This window comes from Lacerta agilis, chromosome Z (assembly GCF_009819535.1).
Source record: "Lacerta agilis isolate rLacAgi1 chromosome Z, rLacAgi1.pri, whole genome shotgun sequence".
Lineage (NCBI taxonomy): Eukaryota > Metazoa > Chordata > Lepidosauria > Squamata > Lacertidae > Lacerta > Lacerta agilis.
In genome coordinates this window covers 43715575-43737804 of record NC_046331.1, presented here as the reverse complement: position 1 = coordinate 43737804, position 22230 = coordinate 43715575, and the positions used below count along the sequence as shown (strand labels likewise).

Here is a 22230-nt window from a genome sequence, read left to right as displayed (position 1 = left end):
CGAAGCACCAATGCAAAATAGCGGTTTTCACGGGGGGGGGATTTTTTTTTCGTCTTGTGAGGCAAGCCCATTGACTTTTTCATCTTGCGGGGCAGCCTTCCGCTAGCGAATGCCTTTCGTCTAGTGAGGCATTTGTCTAGCGAGGAATTCGTATAGCGGGGCACCACTGTACTCGGAGTCCTGCTGTTATGTATTGGTTTAATATGCATACGTGAGTTTCACTGCTAGTTCTGCAACTACCTTTCCCGCTCCAGGGTGATTCAAACAGGTGCGGTGACAGTTGCTATTGGTTAACTTGGCACAATTTGGATCCTTACTCTGATTGGGTCCCGCCAAAATCTAAATGTATCCTTTCCCCAACTCCTGTTCCTGAGAGTATAAAAGGAGCCAGCCCTTTCCCTCCAGTCAGTCAAGTTCCTACTGCAATAAAGGAGATTGTTCTTGTTAGACTTGACTCCTAGCATATCCTTGCTAGCATGCTGAATCACTACCCAGAACTGATTACATGGAGAGCTGAAATCGTATAGACACTGCACCCGCGACTTAACACCTGCAGTGATTTCATGCTCTTTATTGCAGCTTGTAAAACAGTGATTGAATTGCCCCCCAAACCTCAGGCTTTTATATACATCATTTACACAATGAGTCCTGTCTGAGGGGCTGATTCTGCTTCCCTCCTGGAGCCTGATTGGTCTTTTCCTGCAAGCCAATCAGTTGTTGCATTCTAGGATCCTACCTGCCTGTTTTTCTAGGATCCAAGCTTAGTACCAGGGGCAGAGCAAGGGGGGCGAGGGGCGTGACGCCCTGTGTACTGCCCTGGGGGGTGACACTCGGGGCAGCACCCCGCCCCTGCGATCGGCGGTGGCACAGCAAGTTTTAAGGCTACAGCGTGCTGCAGCCTTAAAACTTGCCGCGCTGCCGCCGCGTAGTCAGGAGAGGTGCTGGCCGCTCATGCACACCCAAGATGGTGGACGTGAGCAGCCGGCACCCCTTCGGACTGTGCGGCGGCGGCGCGGCAGGTTTTAAGGCTGCAGCGCGGCAAAGCAGCTCCCTACGCGCCTGCTTAGTACTGTACATAACAGCGGACTTCAGGCCACATTCACGTTTCCCCACCCTCCTCCAAGCCCAGCACTTCCATACCCACTGCCCAGGCTTGTGCTCCGGGGAGGTCTCTCGTGTCACTAAAGCAGTTGTGTGGCTTCACACTTGGAGGCACACTCAACTGTCTCTCAAGACAGATGGCAGCCTACAATTGCTTCCCAGACCAGTGGTGGGAGTGCACTGGATGGATAGTAAACATGTGGACACAGCCTTAATGCCACCCTGGGCTGCTCAGTTATATGAGTAGCAGAACTGTAAGGATGCGCCAGAGAGAAATAATGAGGCAAATAAATCCTTTTTATTAGGCATAATAGCGAATGTGTCTGCATATGGTCATCACAGGAAGCAGAAGAGGCAGTGCATAGCTGGAAGGAGGACAACAGAAATTCCAAGGGTTGGAATAGAAAGAGATGACGCCTGAGAGTTTTCCCCTCACCAAAGCTGCTATGTCAGTGACTTATCCACATGTTATCCTACCCTCCATATTTTATAGGATTATAAGATCCCCATTCATCTTCTCAATAATTCCTCTACACATTATATCTTGAAAGTACATTCAAAGCGTCTTCTTTCCCTCAAAGAATTCTTGGCACTGTAGTTTACCCCTCACAGAGATACAACTCCCAGCAACCCTAAACAAACTACAATGCCCAGAATTCTTTGAGGGAAAGCATGAGCTTCGAATGTGCTTTAAAGGTACCGTGTGCATACACAGTCTCGGGTGAATTCTCTTTCTTTTTTTAACAGCCAACTCCAAACCTAAGGCTGCACAGACACTATAAACTGAAAGCACATCCAAAGCACACGGCTTTCTGCAAAATAAAAAATAAAAAAATCTGAGAACTTTAATTAACACCCCCCACCCCAAGCTAGAATTCCCAGCACCCTTCTTCTCTGTAACCATCAAAACCAGGCCAAAGTGATTAAAGGGAGGATGAGTTCTGAGTTAAAACTGTATGCATTTTCCAACTGCTTCTGAGTGTTCACCTGTTTTGTTATATTCTTATTTCATAAGGCACAATTTGTGTGCATGCATATTGTGAATATTATGTATACTGTGGAAGACTTGATAACCCTACAATGTACCTGAGGGCTAGAGGGGTTGATCCACAACATACATTAAAAGCACACTACTTCCCCCTTAAGAACCATGGAAGCTATAGTTTGTATTGCTCTGTGCAGGGGAATCCACAGGTCCCAGTAAGTTATGTGCTTGAAATGTGTGTTGAGTGTGTTTTGCACATACAGTGCAAATGTGCCGTTAGCTGATAGAACAAATAAGCTAAACTGAAAACAAAAGCAGCTTGGAGGCCAGGCAGAGGAAAGATAAGGGGTGGAAAGAGGGACCTTAAACCCTGTTCCTAAGCCTGCAGACCTAAAGGAACACTTGGCAGGGCTATATCTATGGATGGGCTGGCGGAGGGATCAAGGATTTCTAAGGGGTCATTACTTTTGGGGAAAGGTTCTCTAAAAAGACGGGCAATAGCCTCAGGAGCTCCTAGCCACGGAGCATGACAACCCACAAATGGCTGTTCCACAGGCCCTACTCGATGTTGACCTTGAGGGTAGGGTCTGCAGGAATGCCAGCCACTCCTCCAGCCTTGCCCATGGCATTGTTGCAGATGGGTAAATAGCCCCCACCAGGGAACAGCTCACTGACACAGCAGATGCTTTCATGATAGTTGGGCTTGAAGCTCTCCACTGCATCCTTGGAGACACCTGCCCATTCCTGCAGGGAAAGAAAATGTTGAGAATGGAATGAGGCAATCCACTCTGCTATGTCTGCCTCCGTGGATTTTCTTCTGGGCTGGCCAGTTTCTTCACTTGCTCAAGTGATGGCCCAGAAAAGACAAAAGCACTGACCTTCTTCTGCCTTTCTATCCCACCCACAATGTAGAGATCTAGTTGTGCACAGACAGTGCACTTGCAAAACTAGACTCTGAGATTCTGCAAGCCTTAGAGCCTCCAGTTATCTGAGGCTTGGCCAAGTCAGTCCTCTCCAGGCATTTTGCCATCTCTCTATGTAGAGATGCAAATTCTGACTTCAAATGTTGCAGAACGCAAGCTAACACATTTCCCATCTAAATGATCACAGGCATGTTCTTCAATTAAGTTTCACTCCTCCCCAGGACAGTGCATTTTAATTCTTTAACCCCCCCCATTGATTTCCCAACAGAACCTGCCCATATAAATCCAATTTACCTTTAAATTACCCCTGATTACCTCCCCAAATCACAAATAGGTAATGTGTCCTTAAATTAATGTTTTCCCCAAATTAATATCCTAGCCAAGATCACCCACAATAAAATTGCTCCCAAAATCATTCACCCACTCAGAAACACTTGGAGCACTCTTGAAAAAAATATCTGGGGCGGAGGCATGCCCCTTACCCCTTTCCTAGCAATATTATAGTCATGTGGGGCAGGGCTTCTGACCTGGGAGATTATCTCAAGAGGATAGAGGGGCTACATAGCCCAGTTTCTTACCGAGAAATTGCCTTGGTGCGCAGTAAAAAGATCTTCAAATTTATTCCTGGGGTTGGGAATCCTGGGCATCAGTACCAGCCAAACTCTGTGGGGAAGTTAAATTGGTTAGAGGTGGGGGTCTTCTCTTTATTGTTTTGAGGGATACTAGGTAGAGTGGCCAGAATTTCAAAGAGTCCTCCCTCTAAAGGAATGTTGCCTGGAGAGCCAAACCAATGACCATCCCCAGCAAGATGGCACTGTTGGTCTTTCCAAGAACATCAGCCTTATTTGCGGGGCTCATTCATAAAAATCAGTCCTGGCCACTCAGTGAACTGTGTTCCGTCATAGAGCTGGATTGGTTTTCAGTCTGTGATGAGATGCGCATGGAAAAAGTGACCTCATCATGTACTGAAAATCATTCTGGCTGAACGGCAACAGAGCAAACTGACAAGCACTTTTTCTCTGCTGCTAGCAGTGAAGTCAGTGCTCTGCAGGGACCAGTTTTTCTTTTTAAACCAGCCTACAGTCTGCAGCAAAAACACTCAAAATGAAATTTATTTTTTGTGGCACATTATTTTGTAAGGCTTGTTTTTGTTTGCTCTTAAAATGCTTTTGAAACCATGCCAAGAAATCTGAAGTACACCCCCCTCCATCTGTTGCTCAGCTGCGGTTGCTGCTGCTGATTGTCCTTGATGACAGATGACATGGTCAGTTCCCCTACTGGGGCCTTCTAGATACTTCAGACTTCAGCTCCCATCATCCTGGTGTTAGCTACGGGTGTTGGGAGTTGTAGTCCAAAATATATGGAGGGCATCAGGTTTGGGAAAGGCTGCTCAGTTGTCCAAGCCAATCCCGGAGCTCCCAGCAGAAGCACTAGCAACTCATGGCCTCTGAAACGTGAGGATCTGGATGATAGCCATCCATGGCCCTCAGTTGCCAATACTTGCTTGTCACAGAACATCATTCACCTTCTGAGCCATTTTGGATAGAACAGAGATGAGAGAGCAAGCATGGGGAAACCAACCATCTTTACTGGTGAACTGTTCCCAGTTGCCAGCCAGGCTGCCCCCCCCCCCCGTCACACAAAGCAAAGTCAGCCATGGGTCTAGTCTGATTGCTCAGCTTACCTCTCCATGCGCATTAGGATCAAGAGGAGGAGAAGCAGGATGAGGACAGAGCCTAGAGGGATGATGATTCTCTGTATCCAGAATGAGACAGGAGGGTCATCTGAGTGAGACAAGCCTGGGCGTTAGAAAGCATGCCCCAGAGAAAGAGGCATAGCCTCACATTGCCTCTCCCCCACCTTCCCCAGGTCACTGGAGCTGCCTAGACGAGAGACATTGCTCCATGCCACCCAACATTCCTCAGATGAAAAGAGGGAGATTCTGTTCTACATCAGTATCACTGCTAGCTAGTTGTATTTGTTGATTGGGGTTTTCCTTCTTCCCTCAGGCTCCCCTAAATACCGCAGTTTTGTGTGTATCCTCAAATAACTTTTGTACCTGACCAGAAGGAGATGCTTAAGCAGTGATACTGATGTAGAATAGAATGTCCTTATTCTCTTCCAAGGAATGTTGGAGGCTGTGTTGTTCCTGGAGGGGCTAGGTAGCCAGTCAAACACAGGAGGCAGCAATACAGGCCTCTGAAAACTCTAGCCCCACAGTTTTCCTGCCTAATTTCTGGCTTAAAGCCAAGTGCCGCTGGGGAAACAGGGGTGTCTCTCTGCAGTTGCTCCAAAAAGGCAGGCCACGTCCCACTGCTGCAGCTTGCAGGTGGGAATCAGCCAGCAAGGCAGGCATACTAGGGATCTGTCATTTGTTGGGAGCACTTGCAGACTGTTTCAAGGTGGGATTCCATCACCTACTGCAAAGTTCAGGTGGCACAATTATTAAATCTGATTTGGGTCTCTTGCTCAACAAAACCGTTTTCGCCTTCCCCTAAAGACTGGACGTTTTTTGAGATGGCAGTGGCTTGACTTATATCTTGACTTATATTATTATTTAGGGAGCTGGAAGCCCTCCAGAGCGGCTGGGGCAACCCAGGTAGAATCTAGACATACACATATATATATAAAAACTGTGATTTTTTTTTTTTTAAAAATACATTGAATTTGTCACTAAGCTCACCATTGCCATCTAGTGTCACATTTGTATAATTCACTTAAAACATTATATTTGCAGCTGTATAGCCGAGTCCCTAGTCAGATGGGTGGGGTACAAATAATAAAAGTATTATTATTATTACCTCCTTGCAAACCAAACCAAACCAAACCCAAAAGCTCTATAAACAAGTGCATCTGAAAGCACTCTTAGTCTCAAACATGGATCTTAGAAGTTGAATGTCCCACAGTGCCCAGTAGGAATAATTATTATTAGGAATAATTTATTATTATTATTATTATTAAGAATAATTTATTATTGGCCAAGTACATTTTCCAACATACTTGGAATTTGTTTTGGCTACATTGCAATGTAAACATACAGACACTGTTCCTCTCACAATACAAAGAAGCAAAGAAACCCCACCCATAATTTACCTCCCCTTCAGCTATACAACTACGAATTTAACGATTTAATGGCACAAGGGAAAAAACTATTCTTGTGCCTGGCCGATTTTGTATATGAACTCCTGTAGCGACGTCCAGATGGAAGTAAATCAAGCAGATGATGACTGGGATGTAAAGGATCTGCTACAATTCTCTCTACTTTCTTCCTAACTCGGGTAGCATAAATTGTCTCTATTGAAGGCAAGCTAACACCAGTTACCCTTTCTGCAATTCTTACAGCTCGTTGGAGCCCTTTCTTGTCTCTTTTGGAGGCTGTACCGTACCAAGCTGTTATAGAATTACATAGAACAGTTTCAATGATGCCACTGTAGAATTGGTTCAACACTTCCTGGGACAATTTAAATTTCCTAAGTTGACGCAGGAAATACAGCCTCTGGTGGACCTTTTTAATAATACTATTGATGTTGCCTGACCAATTTAAGTTATAAGAAATTATAGAGCCCAGGAACTTAAAGGACTCTACTACTACAACCATGTTACCAAGAATGGAAAGTGGTGGCAGGACGGAAGAGTGCCTTCTGAAATCAATTACCATTTCTACTGTCTTTGGGGCATTTAGTACCAAATTATTTTTGGTGCACCACGAAACAAGATGGTCTACTTCCCACCTATACACAGATTCATTGTCCTCCTGGATAAGCCCAATAACTGTTGTGTCATCAGCAAATTTCAAGATCTTAACCGATGGATCAGTTGAGGTACATTCAACTATCAAGTAGAGGGCAGTACTGCTTACTTTTGACAAGCCCTTTGGAATCCACTGTTTTGAATCAGAATTGAAACAGCGGGTTGTTTTTATATTTGTGAAATGCCCCTACAAAAAAAGGCCTCCCCCTCCCCACACCTTTCTCAGCTCATCGCCCTCATGGAGAAGCAAGCAATATCAGATCTCTTTAATTCTCCCACCCGTTATTTTTCAAACTGCATTTTATAAGATGAGTGGGGTTGAACAATTATATATATTTCTTTTTATGAAACAATCCTATTTAGGGCTTTTCTTATGTGTGTGTGTGTGTGTGTGTGTGTGTGTGTGTGTGTGAGCTGCTAGTTCAGCTGCTACAGTTTCCTGCAACATTAGGGGCTTCTCCAGACAGGGGTGGAGCAAGGGGGTGCGTTAGGGCGGTCCACCCCGGGTGCCACCCTGGAGGGGGTGACACTTGGCGCCGCCCTGCAACTCCCAAGTCGAGCCCGTTGCCTGGCAAAAAGCCTCGCTCGAGTCAGCGGCAGCTGGCTTGCTCGCTCACCTGCTCGGCCGGCGCAAGCTTTGCTTCTTCCCAGGCGGAGGCGAGGGGTGGGCATTGCTGCGTACGAGCAGCAGCACATACAGACTGTGCATGTGCGCCATTCCGTACAGAGTGCGCACACATGGAAGCTGCACATGCGCAGTCCGTACGGGGTGCAAAAAAAATTTTCCGCACTGGGTGCAATCTGGTCTTGCTCTGCCACTGTCTCCAGACAACCTGTTTAATCAGCATTTGTCATGATTTACTTTCACAAAGCTTCCTTGGAGGTTAGATTACATCTGGGCTTTATTAAGCATTTGTTCCTATTTATTTGCAGGGAAGTCATATGGCAACAAGCACTCAGCTTGCTTTCACCCTGACTTGCTTGCACTGCCTTTATATCTCTTAGACATCTTCCCATTAACAATTTTCTCACTTTATGATGCAATTCTCCATCACCTTCCAACCTGCAAGAAGTACCGTATTTTCCTGTGTATAAGATGCCCCCATGTATAAGCCACCCCCTATTTTGGGGGACTCCATATTAAGAAAACACCCTTCAGCACTGTTGTTGTTGGTCAGTCGTTCAGTCGTGTCCGACTCTTGGTGACCCCATGGACCAGAGCACGCCAGGCACGCCTATCCTTCACTGCCTCTCGCAGTTTGGCCAAACTCATGTTGGTAGCTTCAAGAACACTGTCCAACCATCTCATCCTCTGTCGTCCCTTTCTCCTTGTGCCCTCCATCTTTCCCAACATCAGGGTCTTTTCCAGGGAGTCTTCTCTTCTCATGAGGTGGCCAAAGTACTGGAGCCTCAACTTCAAGATCTGTCCTTCCAGTGAGCTCTCAGGGATGATTTCTTTAAGGATGGATAAGTTTGATCTTCTTGCAGTCCATGGGACTCTCAAGAGTCTCCTCCAGCACCATAATTCAAAAGCAGCAATTCTTCTGCAATCAGCCTTCTTTATGGTCCAGCTCTCACTTCCGTACATCACTACTGGGAAAACCAAAGCTTTAACTATACGGACCTTTGTCAGCAAGGTGATGTCTTTGCTTTTTAAGATGCTGTCTAGGTTTGTCATTGCTTTTCTCCCAAGAAGCAGGCGTATAAAATGAGCCCCAATTTTAAACCTAATTTTTTGGTTAAAAAAACCCTAGTCTTATACACAGAAAAATACGGTATTTTATTTTCAAAAGGAAAAAAGATGGATTTGTTGTGCTAGGCACTTTAATCCATTTTAGTTGTAGAAACCTCAGTTTCCACGTAACTAAATGATTTATAATCTGTACTTCCATAAATATAGAGCAAGACGATATACAACATACAGTACAAAGTTATAATAAATTCAGAAATACGTCACTTAAAGTATCACTAAACACATCAATAAATGCTGCTGGGCTAAAAAGAGAAATTCTTATTACAAAGACTTATCTAAACAATACAGTTTTCAGGGGATATCTTAAAGAAGGCATGGATTGTTTCTTCTGAACCTCTATTGGCAGGGAGTTCCACAGGGCATGGCCTGCCACACCAAAGGTTTGGTCCCTGGCAAAGGCCAACAAGAGCTCAGGGCTTCTGGAACCACCAGGAAGATCTCAGTGGAGTGTAAGGAATCACTGAGCCATTAAGGTCCTTTGGGACCAAGTTGCTAAGGGCTTTTTGAATCACGAAAATGGCCTTGAACCTTACCCTATAGCAAATAAGCAACCAGCACAGCTCACTCAGGGGGTAGCAGGGAAGGTGGTGGTTTAAGATTCCTCCTAAGTGACTTTCCTGCATAGAATCATAGAATTGCAGAGTCTCAAGACAGAGACCATGAGGGTCATTTTAGTCCAACCTCCTGCAATGCAGGAATCTTCCCCAACATGGGGCTCGAACCCACAACCCTGAGATTAAGAGTGTCATGCTCTACCAGCTGAGCTATCCCTTCCAACTCTACCATTCTATGATTCTACTATGGCTTTCAACCTGGCATTGGGAAACTGGCACGCCCTCATCAATCCATCGCATTATGAATGGACTGAGCAATGAAGCAGTAACTCAATGTGGCTGCGGCATTTAAGATTTCTTGTGAAATGACTGCCAGACTTTGAAAAGCTGTTATCACTGGATCAAGTTCATCTGTTCTGCTGAATTAATTGCAGCAAATAGTTTTAAGTGGGGTTTTGAATAAATGTGCAATTCATTGTTACTGCTATTCTGAACAATCATTTGAGTCTCAGTGGACCGAGTGGCAGTTCACTACCTTAGTTAGCAGATTCTAATTTTGTTGCATTCCCAGGATCAATCTATATCATTAACCTCTATTATTATTCAAAACAAAATCGAAAATTCTTTCTAGTAGCACCTTAGAGACCAACTGAGTTTGTTCCTGGTATGAGCTTTCGTGTGCATGCACACTATCTGAAGAAGTGTGCATGCACACGAAAGCTCATACCAGGAACAAACTCAGTTGGTCTCTAAGGTGCTACTAGAAAGAATTTTCAATTTTGTTTTGACTATGGCAGACCAACACGGCTACCCACCTGTAACTAACTCTATTATTATTGTTTCATTGTTTTTTTATTAGTGTGAGTGTGTGTAATTTTTTTCATTATTGTGGGAGTCTTTTGTTTTTTCCAGCTGCACCATGGTAAATCCCATAGCCCATGGTAAATCCAGCAATGGAAAATTTATCTGGTGCTCCCCCTTCCCTTGATGCCTAAGCAGTGCTTATTTTGATCAATGGTTAATCCAGCCCTGGCTAGAGGGCTGAGCCCTTCAAGGATTCTCCGTTCTCTACAAGGAGGTGAAGCCTCAAGGAGGAAGTCTGGATACAGAGGCTTAAAAGGCTTCATTCTGCTCCCAACTCTTGTGGGAGCAGGTTGCTCAGTCAGAGCTCCCTCCCCATGGTCTCCTAGACCAGATGCATCCTCTGTGGATTCCAGCATCATACCAGAACACATACTACACAACAATAATAGAAAGATCCTCTGTACCTTCGCTGGTGGTGTTTCTCCCCCAGAATAAAGGACCGGCTGGGTCGCTCCAAAGGTTTGTGGTTGCACATTCGGACCTTACTTTAGACCTGACGTAGAATGTGTAGAGCTTTTTGGGATCCACGCTGGCTACACTGTACTTCATATCATTGGTTTTCACCTCCTGAAAGGGAATGCTAGAGAGGTAAATGTGCACCTGGAGCAGAAAGCAGCAGCAGCAGCAGCAACCCCCCCCCCCAGTGCCTCCCCCAGCCAGCCTCATGCGAAACCCAGCAGCTCCCCCCCCCCCAAACTGAGTAAAATGATCAAGGGGATGGAGCAACTCTCTGTGAGGAAAGGTTTCAACATTTGTGGCTTTTTCGTTTAGAGAAATAGTTGGCAAGAGAAGACATGATACAAGTTTATATGATTATGCAGGAGTTGAAGGGATCTTTGCCACACACACACACACACAACCCCAACTCCCTGTATAACAATATTTTATAATGTTGTGTGGGGGGGGGGGGAAGAGAGAGACAGTGGCTTCCATATCTGAAGGTCAAGGCAAATCTGCACTTAGCCTTCCCAACTGAGATAACACCAGTAGCCTACCTGCCATTTTTTGTCCTTGTTGCTTTTATACTTGACATAATGCTCCAAGCAGTGGTTCTTGAGCTTGGCTGCACCCCAAGACAGTAGCAGCTGGTTGTTGCCCTTCTCCTCAAATTGGAAGTCAATGGGTGGACTGGGTTTCACTAGGAGAGAGAAAGGAAATCTGTGTATATCCGAGAGGGAGAAATATGAGCCAACAGCCATCCTACCTCCCTTGGCTTATATCAGGATCTAAATCAGTGGGTGATACCACCCCCCAGGGGGCACTGGAACGATCCAGGGGCAAGGCAGTAGCCTTGGGTGCAATTAGGGGGAATTGAATAAAAATAAGGGGGCTGTGGAAGCATAAAGAAGAGAAGAACATTTTGAAAAACTGTTCATACATGATTCATCTGTTGCGTAATGACCCTTACTGCTAGGTTGGGCGCCATTGTGAGATGGGGACAATGGCTCTCATGGCTGCTAATGGAAATTCACTCCGATATAACTGCCAGAGTGAAATCTGGACCCCTTGGTGCTCTCTCCCGTCCCTTTCCACTAGCTAGAGGCGTCAAACAAGGCTGCCTTTGGGCTCCTTTTCTTTTTAATTTTTATATAAACGATATAATAACAGCTATTAAAGCCTTTAACCAACCTGCCCCATCTTTGCAACAAGCAAAAATACCCATCTTATTATACGCTGATGACATGGCAGTCCTCTCGCTAACAAAGTTGGGACTCAACAACATGATGAGAGGGCTCACGCAATTTTGCGAAGAAAACATCGTAAAAATTAATTTTTCTAAAACCAAAATTATCCCCTTCGGCACGATAAAACCAAATCCATTGTGGAATCTCGCGGGCCACACCATTGACCAATGCTCGGTCTTCAAATACTTGGGCATTACTTTCCACCACAGATCATCCTGGACAGCCCACTTAAACACGGCCATCCTGGCTGCTCGCCAAACCGTGGGTGCCTTGGTGAAATTTTTCTTCGCAAAAGGTGGGCAGCTGGTGGTGCCAATCAGAAAGATCTACCTTAGTAAAACACCCCCAATGTTGCTTTATGGGGTGGAAATATGGGGATGGAACCTGAATATCCTCCAACGACTGGAGTCCTTGCAAAACCTTTTGGCAAGAAAGATCTTGGGCCTCCCTAATGGGACAATGGCAGCCCAACTGAGAATGGAACTGGGTCTACCATCCATCGTAGCAAGAGCCCATATCAGGATAATTACCTTCTACAAATCGCTTGCTGAAACTCCAAATTCTCTATTAGCTAAACAAGCCTTCTTAGCCTTTACTGGCAGCAGCACCTGTTCAAGGGGCATGGAGATCATCTGTGATTGCTACTCCCTTCCAGATTTCGCCACCCTATCCTCATGGGACAAAGACAAAATTCGCGACTGGATTCTTGCTAGGGATGCTGCCCTCGGTCAAGAACTATCTAATGCGGCCAGACTCTCCACGTGGTTCCCTCGCGTGAAGACAGTTAGATCTCTGGCCCACTATTTGAGTGATCTGATAAATCCTATGCTAAGAAGGGCCTTTACACTAGCTCGATTTCATGCCATCTCCACAGCATTCTTACAGGGTGTATTTTCCAATACTCCCCTGGCTCTTTGACTCTGCCTATGCAACAAAGGAAAGATAGAGGACTTTATTCATTTTTTCCTCTACTGCCCACTATATGTCTCAATAAGGCCCAGGCTTTTCCCTCTAATCCCGCCGACTATCGCCAGGGACTATGGCCACATGAAATACTTACTGGCGGATGCCAACCCCTTGATTTCACGTGGAGTGGCCATCTATACATTACAGGCCCTGAAACTCAGGACCACCTTTTCGGCTAACTTGCCTTAGCCTTAGTCCCATGTATCTTCCTGACATGGACCCTGACGTCATGCCCTGCTATTGTTCTCTATTTTATCTGTATTATCCAGCACGATTTTACATCTAATGTTTTAACTGTATCTGTAGCATTCTTTGTATAATCGTGCTAGGCTACTGCCTGGTCTTTTACTATGTGCTATGGCCATATGGCTAATGCAATAAATAATTTGATTGATTGACAATGCCTTTTAATATTATCTTTGTTATCTTAATTTTTGGTGTGCAATGTGAATGTTACTATGGTTGATTTTAATAAATGATTTTAGAATTCCAAGCTTATTTATAACATCTTTCTTTACTATGCCTTAGGATGTAGGTACAAATATAGATCCATAAAAGAACCCAATTTTGTAACTACATCTTTCTGTTTCTTCACTTAAAGAAGGTAGGATTTCTCCCCCCCCCCCTGAAAAGGCAGTGGTAGGCCAAATAAGTTTGGGAACCTCTGATCTAAATCTGAGCCTAGTCCACCTGCTCATGAGAAACAGCATGATCTGGAAGATCAGAAGATCCCAGGATGACTTATCCTTTCTTTGGATTCTCAGCTCAAAGAACATTTTATGTGGTAAAGGATCCCAGTCTATTTCTGAATCGGATTTGAAATTGTTTTATATATGAAAGGTACAAAATTGTTGACATTGTCTTTTGATATGAAATTGCCCTCCTCTATCTATGCAGGAGGCACCAGCTTGCAAATTACGGTAAAGGCAATTAAGGGGCACGTCAACATTAAGTCCTCGACTGCGCTGAACAGGAATTGATAAAAAGGAAGAACCTGCAAAAGGGAAGCTTTTAATTAAAGGCACAATTGCCTTAAAGCCTTAACAGCAATTTAATTGTACTTTATTGGGCCCATATGGGCATGGGGTTTGGGCACCCGTTTTGTAACAAACCAGAATCTTTGGCAATGAGAAGCGAAAGCCTGGTGGCATTTGGTCTCCAGCCCCCCCCCCCCTTTGTGACTTAGGTCTGATCTGAAGTGGGAGTAAACAACATAATACATCTCTAGAACTAAGGTCAGAAAGGAAAGTGTGGGTGGAGGATGAGGACTCTTCATCAGGGCTGAGCTCCGAAAATGCAGATAAGATCATGCAGATAAGAGCTCTGAGTCCTAGCAGAACAGGATGAAGAATTTGGGCCTCATTTCTCCTGTGTTGCAGGCAGAGCATGCAAAGTTCATTTTTTAAAAAAATAACCAATTCATGTGCATCGTGTCCAAAGAGGAACTAATTCCTGTTCATGTTTGTTTCTTTACAAAAATAACCAGTTCACAGTTCGAGTTCATCCAAATAACTCCCGGCAAAAGAGAGAGAGAGAGAATATTACAACGTGCTGTGCTGAAGTATGAAATACACTTAAGAAGACTTACAAGTGTGGACCTGAACCTCACAAGACTAACATAAAAACAAACACCTACAGTGAAATGTTTAAATTTATTTGCCCAACAATTACATTTCTTCAAGCTAAAGAATCCCAAAGAGCTTAAATCGTTTTTTTTTAAAAAAACAAAACATGTAAGGGGAAAAACTTAGAAACTGTTCAAAGTTCTACCTGCAAATGAATTTAGTCACATTCCACTCACCCAGCAATTAAGGAGGACTCCTTTAAGTAGTTCAGGGATCTTTAGATAATTCGGTGAACTTCACTGAACTGAATTAGTCCGTTCTGACATACTGGCTATAGGGCTCCCACTTATAAATACACCCACAAGTTGGTTTGGCTCAGCAGGAAATCTATACCTTGGTTCTGCAACTGCATTTTTTTTTGGAAAACCTTTGTACCGTCACTTGTGTTGACATAAATGTGAAAGTATTTAAACAGTTCAATCTCACGGAAGCGGCATCCAGTGTTAATACCACCACTCTGGAGGTAAATCTCACACTCCTTTTCTTCGTCAGACTCATACCTAAACAAAACGAGGCTTGGAGTTAGTCCTTTTCAACACCATCAGAGAACTGCAGTTCAGAACCTGAATACCTGGAGGACAGCCCTGTGTTGTTTGTCTTGTAGCCCAGGTGGAGCATGCTTCTGAATACTAATACTAATACTATTTTATACCTCACCCATCTGGCTGGTTTACCCAGCCACTCTGGGTGGCTTACACCACATAAAAAAATTGCAAAACATTAGACATTTAAAATTTCCTGATACAGGGCTGCCTTCAGATGTCTTCTAAAAGTCATAGATAGTTTTCTGCAGCTAAAGTAGCTCAGATTTTAAAAAAAGGTAGACTCCACTGTGGGAGCAGGGCCGGGGTGGGAGAGTGCTAGTCAAATTGCATGGGATCAGTTCCAATCTGTTACTGTTGCACAATATATGTGAGATATGGGGTTTCTCAGAATCATGGGGGCCACTACTACATTACTTCTGAGGATGTGGACAGGCTGCTTGAAGGTGACCCAGAAACTACAACTAATTCAGAATGTGGAAGCTAGACTGGTGACTGGGAGAGGCCGCGGAGACCATATAACACCAGTCCTGAAAGACATACATTGGGTCCCAGTATGTTTCTTTGCACAATTCAAAGTGTAGGTGCTGACATTTAAAGCCCTAAATGGCCTCGGCCCAGTATACCAGAAGGAGCATCTCCACCCCCATCGTTCACCTCTGAGGGCCTCCTGGTGGTTCCCTCACTGCAAGAAGTGAGGTTACAGGGAACCAGGCAGAGGGCCTTCTTGGTAGTGGCACCTGTCCTATGGAACGCCCTCCCATCAGATGTCAAGGAAATGTTACAAAATGGATGCTCAAATGCCAAGAGAGGGATGGGGGCAGGTGTTGGTGGGGCAGAGCCCCATTTACCCTAAGAAACTACCCTGGGTGTTTGTGTCTATGCTAGGGGAGAAGGCTGAGGGGGGGGCGCGATGGGAGCGCACCACCCCGGGCAGCGTGATCCCAGTGGGGTTCCATCGCAGCTGCTCCCCCGCCCACGCTGGGTGCCATGCCCCCTCAGGCTGTGTGCCATGCCCCTGCAGGCGGCCCACCACGCCCCCGTACGCATGCCAGCCCTGCCCCTGCCTGTTCCCGCCCCCGGTGCCGGAGCATGAAGCTCCGCCACTGCTTGGAGGCCAACAGGAGGTGGAGCTAGAGGCAGTGACTGGCAGAGCCCGCTGTTCTGGTTCTGCCTCCACCCTCCTTCCTGCTGTGTTCCATACAGGGGCGTAGCAAGCCTCTGTGCTGCCCAGGGAAGAAGCGGCGGCTGCAGAGGCACCCCCCTGGGGGAGGGGCATGATGCGTGCGTGACTTCACGACGCACGTGGATGCCGCTGAAAGGGGGAAATTCCCCCTTTCCTCGGCTTTTTTTCGGCTCGAGGGGCGGACCAGCAAGAAGGGGGCATCACGCTTGTCCCTGGCATGACGCCCCCTCCTCGCTGGCCTGCCCCTCGGGCTGAAAAACAGCTACGGAAAGGGGGGAATAGGGAAGCAGAGCAGGCGCGTTCAAGCACCTGCTCTGCTTCCCTTTCCCCCCCTTTCCGTTGCTTTTTTATGGCGGGGGGTTGGGCCAGCAAGGAGGGGGTGTCATGCTTGTCCCTGGAATGACACCCCCTCCTCGCTGGCCCGCCCCTCGTGCCAAAAAATAGCTGCTGGGAGGGGGGGGAAGGCGGCATGGTGGGGCTGGCCAAAGTGTCACCCCCCCTCCCCTGGAACCCGGGGCGGGCCACCCCCCTCCCCCTTGCTACGCCCCTGGTTCCATAGAAGCTGACACTGAGACTAAAGAGGAGGCAGCTGACAGGCAGGGCCACCCCTTGGGGGGTTGTGTGTAATAACCGACCCTCCAAGTGTCCCTATTTTCCAGAGACAGTACCGGATTTGCAGAAGCTGTCCCTATTTCTTCTTTGGTCCTGGAATAGCCCACTCTTCCTTAGGAGGTCCCTATTTTCACTGGAGAAATGTTGGAGGGTATGGAGTTACACAACTGCCAAGCCAAAGAGATGGGGAACTATACAACCTTTAGAAGACATGTGAAGGCAGCCCTAGATAGGGAAGTTGTTTATATTTACTTATGTTTTTATAGGTGTTGAAAGCCACCCAGAGTGGCTGCGGAAACCCAGTCATATGGACGGGCTATAAATATAATAATAATAATAATAATAATAATAATAATAATAATAATAATAATGGTATGTAATAAGGCAGGCAGATAGGGGCTGGCTATAGGTAGACTGAGGGGCAGTGCCCAGTTCACCCTAATGGACCAGCAGCCGTTGTTCTCTCCCCCAGCTAAGGAATCCTTGCTTCCAACCCCTCTGAGGAAAGGCTGCAACATTTGGGACTTTTTGGTTCAGAGAAAAGAGCAAAACGTGGATGGCTTTGCAAGAGGACTAGACAAATTAGTCGAGGAGACGGTTATTGCTGGCTACTAGCCATGAGGACTATGTTCTACTGCATCGTGGTTGGAGGCAGTAATGCTTCGGAATACCAGTTTCTGGAAGCCACAGAAGGGGAGTGTTGCTCTTGAGGTCAGAGCCTGCTTTTTGGTTTCCCACTGGAATTTGCTTGGCCACTGTGAGAACAGGGTGCTGGACTAGATGGGGCCCTGACCTGGTCCGGCAGGGCTCTACTTATGCTATTCTGTTAATTTGGTCCCCAGCGTAGTCTGGCTCAGGGTTGGAAGAAGCTCCCCAAGAAAGAGGATGAGGAAGGCCAGGGGAGGTTGGGTAGTGCATTGGCTGAAGCTTGGACAAAAGCTGTTCCTGTAGAGCAGAGAAGCAAGGGGCAATTGCGGAAGGCACATACCAGTAGTAGAAGAAATAGTTTCCTGCAGGCTTCTGCTTGCTGCCCCAGTCACAGACCATGTATTCCTCATCGAAGGCGATGCACTCCAGGTCTGCAAGAGAGAACCTTCCATGAGTGAGTGATTCTTCATGTGGGTGGGGAAGTTTGTTTCAGCCTGAGAGCCACATTCCATTCAGGGCAACCTCCTGGGGGCCACATGCCCAGTGGTGGGTAGGGCCACAGGCAGGTCTGTAGCCAGGGGGTGGTGAGGTGGACCCCCGCCAGGAGCACAGGCGATGGGGGGAGGGCAAAAACAGCTAAAAATATGTCCATAAATATAATTATCAATTATTGCCTCATAAGAAATGGTTTTAAATAGAAGGTGAATTGAATGGGTAGAAGGGTTGGAGGAGAGGTGGAAAGAAGAGCTAATTTGTCCGTGGCTGGGGGGCGCAATCTGGACGGTTCTGCCAGTGGCACAAGATCACCTAGCTGGCCACAGGCAAAAGTAGGTGGAGCAGTGAATGACAAATTTCACTTTTATATACTGTCATAGGCTGGTTTCTACACACACACACACCCATCTAGGGAAGGAAGAGGTATTTTCAGAGATTGAGGAAACATTCTAGCCAAGCAAAAACATTCAAGAAGGGTGAGAAGCAAAGCCAGTGAGCAATGTGGCCTCACGGAAGCTGGGACTTGGGGGAGGGGATATCCATGAGAACAATTAAGAGGCCCAGAGAGCTGCATTTGCCCCCCCCCCCACCCCAGGCCTAAGTCCCCACCCTAGCCCTGCTCTGAAGAGAGCCATGCTGTGTTCACTGCCCACCAAACCTTCCTGAAACAAAACCTGTCCTACAGCACCCGAGACCCCTGCCCAGAGCAAAGTTACCTTTACACATACAACATCAGGCACAGACCATGCTGCATAGTTCAGTTGAAGTGGGGCTGGATCATTTGTTTGCCCATTTATTTATAAAAAATAAATATATAGCTAAGATTAATAAATAATAATAATCCCTAAGCAGTGCCGTAGCTAGAGTGGGGAGTGGCTAGCCAGGATTTTCGCCCCGGGTGTAGCCTCCAGAGAGGCTCCATTGAGGCTTCCAGCCTGTGTGTTGGTGTGCACACAAATGCGTGGGGGTGGGGGGGGGAAGCCTAATCTCACCCCTGCCCTAAAGCGATTTACTTGAAAATGTTGGGTTAAAGAAGGCAATAAGCCACACTAGCAAAACAGTGTGCTTTTGCAACAGAGCACAGATGAAATCAGCAGTTATAAAAACCAAATGTGCACAGTAACACTGCGTGTCCAGGTAGGCTTCCCTATGCAAGAAAGGATTTTGGCAGGCATCAAAAACAATCCAACAAAGATATGTGCCTTGTATTAATAGGCAGGGATTCCAGAGTGCAGCTGCTGCTACACCAAAAAAATCAATTTCTTGCAAGTGCGGAACAAACTTTATGTGACACTTTTGATAGTGCCAGTTCCGTAAATCAAGCCAGTCAAGAAGGCACATCTGGGGCCGGGTGATCCTTCAAGGAAATGGTTAAATTGCCCAGTGCTCAGGAACGGCTAATATTCAACATCATCACCCCAACAGTTCTTGTGAACACTTTACTTTTGCTACCCAATCTGAGCTGGTTGTATTTCATCAGTTAGCCCTATCAAAAAGTACACCAGGATATTTTTGGTTGGTAGAGGGAAGGAGATATTTACTTGTTAACTGGTGACTGTGGGTGAACAGATTAGAAGCCTGTATCTGCATTGGATATGAAATTGTTTTTATAGTACAGGCAATCGTTTTTGCCATTTCTAAACATGCAATTGTCTTACACATATTTTTTTATTAAGTTGTTAAAATTTGTTAAATAGCTTCAAGATGCATCACAGTCAGTGATTCATAAATTATTCATAAATGAAACAAATACTGTAATAGGTGACTTTCAACTAAGTTTCACTGAGAGTAAACCCATTGAAATTAATGAACGTGACTAAGTTATGTCCATTAATCTCAGTGGGGCCATTCTGAGTAAAACTTAGTTGAAGGCCACTCTCAACAATACTAGTGCTAATTACTGTTCCAATGGACAGCCATTATTTATTGTATTTTTCTTTATTAACCTTTTATGTATGTTGCAAAAAGTGCCACATAATATTCATTCCTCACTTGCAAGGAAATGATCTCAAGCATGGCAGCAACTACTAGCAGGAACTTGCTGCTTATTTATATCAGGCAGGCTGTTGTACTGTTTTTGATGCCTGCTTGGGGAAAAAAATGTATCTGTAGGCAGCCCTAACCCAGACGTGTACTGTACAATTGTCTCAAAACAACAACAACAACTAGTGCTTTTTCTGGGGATTGCAAGGGGTACGCATACCCCTAAACATTTTATGAATATTTCTACTTTTGTCTATTTACTGCATTTATTTCCCCCGACTTGAACTATAAAATGGTGATTTTCTTGAGTCAAAATGAGAGTACCCCTAAACATTTATTTATTTTTTTTACAAAAAAAAGCACTGACAGCAACGATACCCTATTGATTTTATGTCCAACTCAGCAAGGGCAAAATGGAAGTGACTGTTAAGTGGAAATCATTCCCCGTTCTTGCCTGACATCCCAGCCCCTCCTACTGGCAATCTTTAGGAAAAATTTCCCTGTGGTTTTACCATTATAAGTGCAACAGCTGTTTATGGACACAAAAGAAAGAAAGCTATGGATTCACAGCCTTAAGAACTGACAAGACCTGAATGTATAGCTTTTTGCAGCTCAGGGGACGTTCCCCAACATTGCAGAAAGTGTTGAGGAACAGGTAGGATGTGGGTTAGAGGTTGCTGCATTCATCCTCTCAGAATCATAGAATCTCAGAGTCGCAAGTGACCCAAAGGGTCATTTCATCCAACCCCCTGCAATGCAGAAATCACAGCTGAAGAATCCCTGCCAGCAGGGGTAGGGAGCTTCCAGCCCATAGGGAGTGGGTTACCTTGCTGTGGAGAACTCTCTGTGGCTTGCTCGGTTCGGCCCAAGAACAGGAGGACAAGCACAAGGAACATCCTTTGTTCCCCCGAGGCCTCCATCACCCTCCTAGCAGCCTCCGCTTTGCTGGAGACAAGAGCGTTGATCTGGGCTCAGCACAACAGGATGTGGTTATTTCAAAGCTGATCTGCAACTGTGGGCTGTGTGATTCTCAATTTATACTTATGATGCCTTGCTGTGGAAACTCCCTGAACTTTGCAGAAAGTTTGTAAAAGGCTTCTGAGAAGCTGAACTGGCAGAGCCTGGGCTCGATTAGATTAATTTCAACCTCAGGGCCCCTTGTGAATCATGACCAAAATAGCTAAAGGGTATGGAAACCCGGTCTTATGAGAAGTTGGGTTTGTTTAGCCTGGAAAAGAGGCGACTGAGAGGAGATATGATAGCCATCTTCCAATATCTCAAGGGCTGTCACATGGAAGAGGGAGCATGCTTGTTTTCTCCTGGTCCAGGGCTAGGACCTGATTCAAGTTACAAGAAAGGGAGATTCCAACTAAACATCAGGAAGAACTTTCTGACAGCAAGAGCTGTGCAACTGTGCAATGGACTCCCTAGGGAGAGGTTGTGGATTCTTCTTCCTTGGAGGTTCTTAAACAAAGGCTGGATGGTCATCTGCCATGTCCATTGAGATTCCTGCATTGCAGGGGATTGGACTAGATGGCCTTGGGGGGTCCCTTACAACTCTACAGTTCTATGATTCTAACTGTTATGATCCAGTGGCTGCCTTCAGAGCATTTTCAGTGCCGGTTCCAGAAGACACTGCTTGCTCCTCATAGTCCTAGACCCGCAGAGTACTCTTATGTCCCAAGCAGGGTATTTCTCTCCCCCAACCAGCCACCCATCAAATCAAAACATCATTGGACTCTAGAAAATATAGGTTTGCTGAAATGGGGTGTGTGTGGTCTTTAGATCCAGAGATGCTTATTACCCTTTGCAGCCATCCAAACACTGGCTAAATTACAAGAGCTGAAACTCAGGTGGCTGCACACATGCCCCAGGATGCTGCAGGGGCATATTGGACTAGGGATAGCTCCTCAAGGAGCAGCCAGAATGCCTGTCCACTCAGATACTTTTCTCCAAGTGACACCTGTCCAGGCTGGCAGCCACTTCGTTCCTAGAGGTCATTGTATCTTGGCAAACCGCAGCACAGAAAGCATTGCAAATAAATCTGAAAGTGGATCTCCAGGAAGTGAGCAACACCTTGAATAGACTGCTTATTTCCTGTTTCCTGTCTTTTTCTTCCTTGGACACATGGGAATCTTCATATGACATATACTACAGGAAAAAGGTGTATCGCTGCACAAATTTCTGACTGTATTAGGAAAATTAAACCTTGTTCTGATGTGCTGAAGGCCATGGCAGCAGATCTCAGTGTAGGATCCAGGTTGTCCCTGTTTCCATCAGAGATATGTTTGAGGGTATGGAGTTACCTGACCCCTGAGCCGTCTGAAGGCAAACCTGTATAGGGAAGGTTTTTTAAATGTTTAATGTTTTATTATATTTTTATATATGTTGGGAGCTGCCCAGAGTGGCTGAGGCAACCCAGTAAGATGTGTGGGGCTTAAATAGTAAAGTTATCATTATGGAATGGGATGTCCCTATTTTCATCAGAGAACTGTTGGAGGGTAAGCCGTCCTTGAGCGCCCCCCCCCATTTTTTGATGCCCTCCCCACAGAGCAAGG

General features: G+C 45.8%; 1 protein-coding gene across 1 annotated transcript; it reads right to left on the bottom strand.

Annotated features, from left to right (window-relative positions):
* Nucleotides 1-1994: 1994 nt before the first annotated feature.
* On the bottom strand, nucleotides 1995-20672 carry IL2RG (interleukin 2 receptor subunit gamma). The gene is made up of 8 exons (XM_033138140.1): nucleotides 20499-20672; nucleotides 17535-17625; nucleotides 14540-14706; nucleotides 10926-11068; nucleotides 10335-10497; nucleotides 4694-4793; nucleotides 3588-3672; nucleotides 1995-2830 (listed from the first exon to the last, which is right to left on the bottom strand). Exons 1-8 carry the CDS (start codon nucleotides 20590-20592, stop codon nucleotides 2645-2647), a joined length of 1029 nt encoding a protein of 342 aa, XP_032994031.1. The 5' UTR covers nucleotides 20593-20672; the 3' UTR covers nucleotides 1995-2644.
* Between the last annotated feature and the right edge of the window lie 1558 nt (nucleotides 20673-22230).